The 10,937-nt window shown below is 44.0% G+C and overlaps 1 protein-coding gene across 1 annotated transcript; it reads left to right on the forward strand.

The window, feature by feature from the left end:
* The first annotated feature begins 985 nt into the window (after positions 1-985).
* Positions 986-9,015, forward strand: LOC124042086 (calcium-activated potassium channel subunit beta-2-like). Its single transcript, XM_046360410.1, has 5 exons — positions 986-1,300; positions 3,469-3,597; positions 3,814-3,984; positions 4,375-4,570; positions 7,604-9,015. The coding sequence occupies exons 1-5, from the start codon at positions 1,290-1,292 to the stop codon at positions 7,886-7,888; spliced, it is 792 nt and encodes a 263-aa protein (XP_046216366.1). The 5' UTR covers positions 986-1,289; the 3' UTR covers positions 7,889-9,015.
* The last annotated feature ends 1,922 nt before the right edge of the window (positions 9,016-10,937 follow it).

Here is a 10,937-nt window from a genome sequence, read left to right on the forward strand (position 1 = left end):
GAACTTACAAATGTGGGACTTCATATAGACAGGTGTGCCTTTCCCAATCATGTCAAATCAATTGAATTTACCACAGGTGGACTCCAATCAAGTTGTAGAAACTCAAGAATGATCAATGGAAACAGGATGCACCTGAGCTCAATTTCGAGTCTCATAGCAAAGGTTCTGAATACTTATGTAAATAACTTATTTCTGTTTTTTTATCTTTAAGAAATGTGCAAAAAGTGTCTAAAAACATGTTTTCACTTTGTCATTATGGGGTATTTTGTGTAGATTGCTGATATTTTTATTTATGTAATCAATTTTAGAATAAAGCTGTAATGTAACAAAATGTGGAAAATGCATTTTCACTGCTTAAATGAACTGTCTGTTTCCATGATACAATTTGTAGAGTACCTGGGGCAGCCAGCGGAAAATACGGAGCGCAAGGGTTGGTAATGTTCTTTAGTTTCCCCGCGATTGGCTCAGTGTTCTGTCACTCATGGGGACACTACGTCACAGCAAAATCTACAGGGAGAGCTGCCATAGAGTTACATTAGAAGTGCCCATTCAAGAAGGCTCACGGTCATTGGCAACGGACAAAACGACGTCAAATCACATATCTACGGTAGTTTTGATTGGACTGATCATGTCAACATCATACTTTAAACGTCTTAGCTAGCAAGCTAGACAAGCAGTCATCATCATGAATCACGTCGACAATCTACATAACACATGTTTTTATGTTTTGCCCCACCATGATTTACATGCTAAAATCCCCAGTGCTAAAGAACATGGCCCTGGCTGCTGCCCAATTGAATATGCATGCGACTTTTAATGGGAGAAAGCTGTGTGCTATTGGGTGGAATGTTCAGTGACCATGATTCAGTGTGCCCGCCTTGGCAAGTTGTTGATGTTAAATGAGAGGACACAATGAGTTTGTGTTGACAGGGGTTGCATTCATATGGTTCATGCTCCAGGAGCTACGTCTTTCATGATAAGTTAATCGACATTAACACCTTTTATCCATGTTCATCGATCCTCCTGTCTCACCTTATTAACGTTTCTTTGTGTTGCAAAATGAGATGTTTGTTTAGCTGGTGGCGCTGCACCTGAATGTCAACTATATTAAAGGAACATTTCTGTCCTATTCAAGTCATTTGTTCTTCTTCCTGATTATGGTGGATCACGACCACGTACTTGTTGATGTCATTGGATAAATACTTAGTCGTTACTTTTGAATTGTATAAACCAAATAATATTTTGTCAACACCTTGGCTTTCACACGTAGTGAATTTGACAGCAAAGTCATGCAGCACAGGTAGGCTTTCTTTTGCTCTATCTCTATCTTTGAGCTTTCACACATGGTGAATTTGACGTCAAAGTTATGGAACACAGGTAGGCTTTCTGTCTTTGAGTTGCACAACTATCTTGAAAGAACAGTAGAGCATCTTTTAACATGTTTCTCTGTGATGGTAAAGCTATGTTTCAAACAATAGTGTTCTAGTTCAGTGTTGTTCCCATGACACGAAAGTGGGCAAGAGTGGTCATAAGCGGGTTGACTGAAGATTTACGGTGAAGAAATACAATGAATTACCATCATTAATCTAAATTAATGTTATAGTTGACAATCTGTCATTGAGTGTGATTCATGCCATTTCATTCCTTGATATATAATCTATGAAATCGCTATTGAGCAAAATGTATAACTACTGTTGATCTGTCTATCTGTACTATCTAGTAGTCGAAAATCTTATGTAGTAATGGCACAATATAATGGGTAGTCAACAGGGTAGTTAACAGCATATTTAACAGGGTAGTTAACAGGGTAGTTAACAGCATATTTAACAGGGTAGTTAACAGAATATTTAACAGGGTAGTTAACAGCATATTTAACAGGGTAGTTAACAGAATATTTAACAGGGTAGTTAACAGGGTAGTTAACAGCATATTTAATAGGGTAGTTAACAGGGTAGTTAACAGGGTAGTTAACGGCATATTTAACAGGGTAGTTAACAGCATATTTAACAGGGTAGTTAACAGCATATTTAACAGGGTAGTTAACAGCATATTTAACAGGGTAGTTAACAGGGTAGTTAACAGCATATTTAACAGGGTAGTTAACAGAATATTTAACAGGGTAGTTAACAGCATATTTAACAGGGTAGTTAACAGGGTAGTTAACAGCATATTTAACAGGGTAGTTAACAGCATATTTAACAGGGTAGTTAACAGCATATTTAACAGGGTAGTTAACAGGGTAGTTAACAGCATATTTAACAGGGTAGTTAACAGCATATTTAACAGGGTAGTTAACAGGGTAGTTAACGGCATATTTAACAGGGTAGTTAACAGCATATTTAACAGGGTAGTTAACAGCATATTTAACAGGGTAGTTAACAGGGTAGTTAACAGCATATTTAACAGGGTAGTTAACAGAATATTTAACAGGGTAGTTAACAGGGTAGTTAACAGCATATTTAACAGGGTAGTTAACATGGTAGTTAACAGGGTAGTTAACGGCATATTTAACAGGGTAGTTAACAGCATATTTAACAGTGTAGTTAACAGCATATTTAACAGGGTAGTTAACAGCATATTTAACAGGGTAGTTAACAGGGTAGTTAACAGCATATTTAACAGGGTAGTTAACAGGGTAGTTAACGGGGTAGTTAACAGCATATTTAACAGGGTAATTAACAGGGTAGTTAACAGCATATTTAACAGGGTAGTTAACAGGGTAGTTAACGGCATATTTAACAGGGTAGTTAACAGCATATTTAACAGGGTAGTTAACAGCATATTTAACAGGGTAGTTAACAGGGTAGTTAACAGCGTAGTTAACAGGGTAGTTAACAGCATATTTAACAGCGTAGTTAACAGGGTAGTTAACAGCATAGTTAACAGGCTAGTTAACAGGCTAGTTAACAGGGTAGTTAACAGCATATTTAACAGCGTAGTTAACAGGGTAGTTAACAGCATATTTAACAGCGTAGTTAACAGGCTAGTTAACAGGGTAGTTAACAGGCTAGTTAACAGAGTAGTTAACAGCGTAGTTAACAGGCTAGTTAACAGGCTAGTTTAACAGCATATTTAACAGCGTAGTTAACAGGCTAGTTAACAGGGTAGTTAACAGGCTAGTTAACAGGGTAGTTAACATACACCCCTTGGGGTCCGGAGGACCGAGTTTAGGAAACCCTGCAGTAGTATATCTCATTGCCAACTGTCCAGAAAGTTGAACTGTTGGCGAGTGTCTGAGAACAAACAGGTATATTGAATAGAGCAGTGATTCCCAACCAGGGGTACTTGGCCTATCCACAGAGGGTACTTGAGAAGACTCATAAAACCATTGGCCTACTGGTAAAATGCACATGACGGGGTACTTCAGGGGTACTCCGGTAAGAGCAAAATTCAGTTGCTGGTACAGTAACCCAAAAAAAGGTTGGGAACCACTGGTCTAGAGTGATAACAGACTGTTATTTTGTGCAGGTCATTCCATCAGTCTTTCCGCAACACTTCTTCTGTGAGAAGAGGAGGTCGTGAGACATCTGGAAAGAGGCTCTTTGTGACAGGTACCAAAAGTGCGGGATGGGCAGCATCAGGAGGAGAAGCGACGAGGTACACTGTCACCCTTAAAAACACTATATTTTAGTCATTCATTTTAATATTTTTTTTCTGACATGCAGTGGGGGTTCCTCCAAGAAGGAAACAGATAATGGTTCTCCTAATTTAAATTGAGAAAAATGTCAACTGATTCAACAAACTAATAAAATCCTCTTTGTAAAATGAATTGAAATGGACTTGACCCCAACACTGGCCTGACCACTACCTCAGGTCCATCTACCAGAAATTCCGAGATGTTGACCTGCTGGACAAGAAGAAGACGATGACAGCTATGAAGGCTGGGGAGGACCGGGCTATTCTCCTAGGCCTGGGCATGGTCATTGCGTCGGCCATGATGTACTTTGTCCTGGGCATCACTGTACTGCGCTCCTATGCAGACAGGTACTGGACTATCAATCTGACAGTGGATTGTTTTGTGTGGATTTTGAACTTTTGGGCGGTCTCTGCTTTCCTTCATTCTTAAAGACTGTAATTCAATCAATCTGCCTTTGTAGTGTTTATGCGGTATGTTTGTTTGTCAGTCTTTTCTTTGTGCAAGTCACTGCACAGCATGCCACAGTATTATGGAGGGTTATCAGCGCCAATTCTAAAATGCAATGCTTAAATGCTAAATTGAAATGTGAAAATGACGCATCTACCTCTCTACCTGGTATTTTTACACCCCAACATCTTTCTGCAATTTGATTTGAATACAGAGAGAAATCTATATTTACATGCCACTGTGTAAATCCTACAATAGCCTTGAACTATGACCTTTATCTCTCCATATAGTGTGTGGACAGAGGGGAGTGTCTGTATCGTGCTCAACTCCACCATCACGGCAGACATGAACTGCTCTTACAGCTGTGGCTCGGACTGCTGGAGAGGCTCCAAGTACCCCTGTCTGCAGGTCTACGTCAGTGTCAACACCACGGGCAGGGTCAGCCGCTTATCCCACAATGAGGAGAGCTGGGACGCCAACTTTGAGGTGAACGGAGGGTCAGAACGGAGGTTGTGAAAGACTGGATAGCGTATGTTGACACGGGGCTTGTGATATTCTGACCACACCATATGTACACATGCATGTTATTCACTCATTTCGTCTAAACTGCTTGCGTGCGTCGGCGAGCGTCTGAGTAGCCAGGCACTAAAATAGAACTTGGTTCTATTTTAGACGCTTAACACACTGCAAGTCCTACCTCTTCCATCTCCTCATTGGTTTTTAGGAGCATATAGCTGTCACGCCCTGACCATAGAGAGCTGTTTATTCTCTGTTGGTTGGGGAGTGATAGTGACTTGGGTGGGTCATCTCTGTGATTAATGGTTTATGTTGGCCTGGTATGGTTCCCAATCAGAGACAGCTGTTTATCGTTGTCTCTGATTGGGGATCATATTTAGGGAGCCATTTCCTCATTGTGCTTGGTGGGATCTTGTCTACAGATACTTGCCTGTGTGCACACCAGTAGCTTCACGTTTCGTTTGTGCTTGTTTGTTTTATTTGCTGCGCCTTGGTCTACTCCTTTCAACGAGCGTGACAGAAGATCCCACCACCAAAGGACCAAGCAGCGTGGTCAGGAGGAGCAGGGATCCTATGCCCGGGAGAAAAGTGAGTGGAGGACATCATGGACATGGGAGGAAGTTATGGCAGGGGATAAGACCCTGCCATGGAAGTAGGCAGAGGCAGCGAAGGAGGAGCAACGGCGACTCCGAAATTCAGTACCACGACGGAAGCCCGAGAGGCAGCCCCCAAATTTGCCCTGATGTGCCTGTCATCAGCCCGGTGCCACCTGTACCGGTCCCACGCATCAGGCCTCCAGTGCGCCTCCACAGTCCAGTAAGTCCTGTGCCTCTTTCCCACACTCGCCCTGATGTGTGTGTCATGACCCCGGTGCCACCTGTACCGATCCCACGCATCAGGCCTCCAGTGCGCCTCCACAGTCCAGTACTTCCTGTGCCTCTTCCCTGCACTCGCCCTGAGGTGCGTGTCACCAGCCCGGTACCACCAGTGCCAGCACCATGCATCAGGCCTCCAGTGCTCCTCCACAGTCCTGAGCTTCCAGCAACATTTCCCAGTCCAGAGCTTCCGGCGACAGTTCCCAGTCCAGAGCTTCCGGTGACGTATCACAGTCCGGAACCTCCAGCGATGGTCTACAGTCTGTAACCTCCTGAGACGGTCTACAGTCCGGAACCTCCTGAGACGGTCTACAGTCCGGAACCTCCTGAGACGGTCCACAGTCCGGTACCTCCTGAGGAGGCCTACAGTCCGGAACCTCCTGAGAAGGCCTACAGTCCGGAACCTCCTGAGACGATCTACAGTCCGGAACCTCCTGAGACGGTCTACAGTCCGGAACCTCCTGAGAAGGCCTACAGTCCGGAACCTCCTGAGAAGGCCTACAGTCCGGAACCTCCTGAGACGGCCTACAGTCCGGAACCTCCTGAGAAGGCCTACAGTCCGGAACCTCCTGAGACGGTCTACAGTCCGGAACCTCCTGAGACGATCTACAGTCCGGAACCTCCTGAGATGGTCTACAGTCCGGAACCTCCTGAGAAGGCCTACAGTCCGGAACCTCCTGAGAAGGCCTACAGTCCGGAACCTCCTGAGACGGCCTACAGTCCGGAACCTCCTGAGAAGGCCTACAGTCCGGAACCTCCTGAGACGGTCTACAGTCCGGAACCTCCTGAGACGGTCTACAGTCCGGAACCTCCTGAGAAGGCCTACAGTCGGGAACCTCCTGAGAAGGCCTACAGTCCGGAACCTCCTGAGACGGCCTACAGTCCGGAACCTCCTGAGAAGGCCTACAGTCCGGAACCTCCTGAGACGGTCGACAGTCCGGAACCTCCAGTGGCGGTCGGCGGTCCAGAGCCTCCAGCGACGGTCGGCAATCCAGAGCCTCCAGCGATGGTCTGCAGTTCAGAGCCTTTAGCAGGGGTTCTCAGTCCAGAGCCTCCTGTGATGATCTACGGTCCGGTTCCTCCGGCGACGATATATAGTCCGGTGCCTCCAGCGACGACACACGGTCTGGTTCCTCCTGCGACGATCCCCGCACCAGAGCCGCCATGGAGAAAGACATCATATCTGCGAGCGGAGAGGGTACAACCCCCCGCACTGGAGCCGCCCCCCCGACGGTAGATGCCCACCCGAACCCTCTCCTATTGAGTCAGGTTTTGGGGTCGGAGTCCGCACCTTTGGGGGGGGGTACTGTCATGCCCTGACCATAGCGAGCTGTTTATTCTCTGCTGGTTGGGCCGTGATAGTGACTAGGGTGGGTCATCTAGGTGGTTAATGGTTTATGTTGGCCTGGTATGGTTCCCAATCAGAGACAGCTGTTTATTGTTGTCTCTGATTGGGGATCATATTTAGGAACTCTACGCACGCTGCGCCTTGGTCTACTCCTTTCAACGAGTGTGACAATAGCCACGTGGGTGATTGAAAGATGAACCAAGGTCCACACTACAGTCCAGTTGGTGGTGGTAATGCACCTTAAAGTTGGTTGCCAACTGCCATATAAAGTCCACAGAAGAAGAAGAATACCGATGGAGGAGAGATTACAATAAAATAACTAGGTTTCCCCTTTTATCTGTGAATTAATTGTCTGAGAAGAGAACACACAATTTGAGTGATTCAAATTCTACAAAGATACAGAAAAAAAGGACCTTGTACATTTCAGGTAAAAAAAACACCCAGTGTTTATATCCCATGACAAATTAGTTAGCAACAGCAAGCTAGCTAGCTAAATGGCCCTGAATGTTTCATGTGTTTTGACCTTTTCCCAAATTAATATGGCCAGCATGTGAGCTAGCAGGCCTGCTTCTTCCTGTTCAGGTGGTCTGGGAAACTCCTAGCCCTATGCATGACTCATGATGCGCTATGTACCTGTTTCTCTCAACAGGAACAAATGTTTATACAAATAAATATTTATGTTGACTATCAAAGGATGCTTACTAAGCCTGTAGGTTAGGTATGCATGCAGAAAGCCCCCGAACTAACATCAATGTCACCCACCCACTTTCCTATTTCCAGTGTTTCTACGTGCCACAGTGCCAGAAGGACACCAATGCCATGCAACACATTATCGTGAACATCTCAGAGCGCCTGAAGCCGCACCACCAGGTCCTGTGCTACTACGACCCCAGCGACCAGCAGGAGAGTGTCCTCATGACCCGGCAGTACGGCCACAGTCCCGTCTTCCACTCGCTCTTCTGGCCCTCCTGTATGCTCACGGGGGGCACCGCCATCATCTTCATGGTCAAACTCACCCAGTACCTCTCCATTATGTGCGAGCAAGTTATCAAGATCGAAAGGTGAAGCTTGCTGGCGTGGCAGCTGAGAGCGTCAAACATGGCCTCCAGTCTGGACAGAAATGACATGAAAGAGATTGTTTCAACCGAATGACCCTGTGACCTCTTGTAATGCCGCTCTCTCAGCGCTGAGAGATTTGGAACAGGTGGCTGGACTGGCTTCTGTTCTGAAACTGACATCTTGGAAAGCAGATAAATGAATGTTCGACCCCTGTTGCCTGGAAAGCAACTTGCATGCATGTTTTCTTACTGAATATGTAAGCTTTTTATATAAATTTAACAGGCTAGTTGAAAGTTATTAAATTATTCACCAACGCTGAACATGGGACTTTCACAGAAAGTTGGGTACAATCCTAAGTGTTGAGTATTGGTGAGCACTTTTTCTAACACAGATGACAATGCCAAGCTACATTTGTGCTGACGGAGTGAGACAGAGAGTTCATTCTCCTAAATTGTCCAATGTATTTGCTGAAGATAACTGTTCACGTCCTACTGTGTCAAAGTTAGAACCCTGTTTCAGTTTCTGTATGTTCACAATGAAGAGGGTTAAAGACCATTGTGGATATACTCGAACTAGGTAGAATATGCAGAATCTAATGGGGAAAATGCTGAATGACACCATCAACATATTTTAGGGGTCAGCTATAGCTTATATTATTTATAGTAGATACCATTTTATTGTTCAGTCTGTCATACAGAACTAGTGTGCTATGCAGCAACAACAAAAATCAGTGTCTTGTGTTGCTCTGATGACAACCCTGGGAAAGCTGCAAAATCCATTCTGTTTATTTTTAATACATTTTGCTCTGTATGCAATAAATTGACCTGTCATAACATATGCATGCACTTATGCCTTCCCATGGTGAGGCATATCAAAATGAAATAAATCCTTTAATGGTGAATCAAGTAATTGTTTACAAATGATGCAACTGTAATAAACCCTACATTCTTGTTCAGAAATTCCTTCATTTGAGGGCATTTGGCATAACAGCCTTTGAGCCTTTCCTTGCTTGAGAAAAATGTCACACCTGGCTTTGCATTTTGTAACAGCGTTCTTCTATCTCCTCCACTGACGAAGAGGTAGAATAAGGATCGGACCAAAATGCGCGTGGTGGTTACTCATGTTCTTTAATAAAAGTGAACGAGACATGAAATAACTTATAATATACAAAAACAACAACCGGAACGAGAAAACCTATACAGCCTGTCTGGTGAACAACTACACAGAGACAGGAACAATCACCCACAAAAACACTCACAGAATATGGCTGCCTAAATATGGCTCCCAATCAGAGACAACGATAATCACCTGACTCTGATTGAGAACCGCCTCAGGCAGCCATAGACTAATTAGACACCCCACAAAACCCCAAGACAAAAAACACTCCACAATAACCCATGTCACACCCTGGCCTGACCAAATAAATAAAGAAAACACAAAATACTAAGACCAAGGCGTGACAGCATTAGACTGGCTTTGGATAGAAATACACATTTTATGGCTGCATTAATCACATCTTGTATATAGACTCCCCTTTTTGTTTTTTCCTACTGTGTTATTGACTTGTTAATGGTGGTCCTTCTGTAGCTCAGTTGGTAGAGCATGGTGCTTGTAACGCCAGGGTAGTGGGTTCAATTCCCGGGACCACCCATACGTAGAATGTATGCACACATGACTGTAAGTCGCTTTGGATAAAAGCGTCTGCTAAATGGCATATATTATTATTATTATTATTATTAATTGTTTACTCCATGTGTAACTCTGTGTTGTCTGTTCACACTGCTATGCTTTATCTTGGCCAGGTCGCAGTTGCAAATGAGAACTTGTTCTCAACTAGCCTACCTGGTTAAATAAAAAATTGTAAAATATATTTGATATTGTCGGTTTCACTGCTCTCCCTTGTTATGACACACGTGTTGTTTGCTTGGCCAACTGCCCGCTTCCATCTCCCTTTTACAGCAATGGAACACAGAAAATATTTTACAATCAAGCAAAGGGGTTTCCTTGAATTTTCCCCCCTTTGCTGTCCACTTCATGAAAAGGTTATTACCCCCTGACCAGAAGCAGTGTAGGCGGCCTAGTTCATTTTAGAGTGGGAGAGCTATAAGGAGTGCCCAGTAGGCCTAATGGCTGTCAGACTGTTTCGGAAGATACATCTGCGTTTATGAAAATGGCGTCCCTTCAGAGGACAAGAACAAGATGTATGTCAGGAGAAGTGCAATATCATATGGAGACGTATACTTGGAATACAGAGGAGTAATGGAAGGAAAAAGAGAGGCAGAGGAGGTCGAAGAGAGAGAGGGAAGATGAGGGGGAAGCAGAGGGAGCTGTACGCCAGATTTAAGACAGGAGGAGAATTGGAAGTGAGTGAGGGCAAGGTATTGGAGATGGCAGGTGTGATGAAGTTCTCGGAGCCTGAGGATTGCACCGATGGTCAGGATAAATATGAGTCAGCGACGGTAGGAGGGTAATTTTGTGAAAAGTGAACCTTTGCCTTCAGGCTAATCCATTTGTGGTTTCAGGATGGGTGAAAACAGTTGGATGCTGTGGAATCGGTGAAGGTGATAATTGTCTTGTGATAATTGTTTGTGTTTCTGCTGGTCAGAGGGAATAGGTGCTCTGCGTGTAACGAATGGGGACATAAGATGTGAATTGTTTTCTCTCAAGAAAAGGGCTCCATTGACAGCAGTGATTTCTGGGATAGAGGTAAATGCAGTGGTGTAAAGTACTTAAGTAAAAATACTTTAAAGTACTACTTAAGTTGTTTTTTTGGGTATCTTTACTTTACTATTTATATTTTTGACGACGTTTACTTTTACTTCACTACATTCCTAAAGAGAATTATGTACTTTTTACTCCCAAAATTACTTTTTACATGTTGAATGCTTAGCAGAACAGGAAAATTGTCTAATTCACACACTTATCAAGAGAACATCTCTGGTCATCCCTACTGCCTCTGATCTGACTGACTCACTAAACACATGCTTCATTTGTAAATTATGTCTGAGTGTTGGAGTGTGCCTCTGGCTATCTGTAAATTTAAAAAACAAGACAA

The sequence above is a fragment of the Oncorhynchus gorbuscha genome, linkage group LG08 (genome assembly GCF_021184085.1).
Source record: "Oncorhynchus gorbuscha isolate QuinsamMale2020 ecotype Even-year linkage group LG08, OgorEven_v1.0, whole genome shotgun sequence".
NCBI lineage: Eukaryota > Metazoa > Chordata > Actinopteri > Salmoniformes > Salmonidae > Oncorhynchus > Oncorhynchus gorbuscha.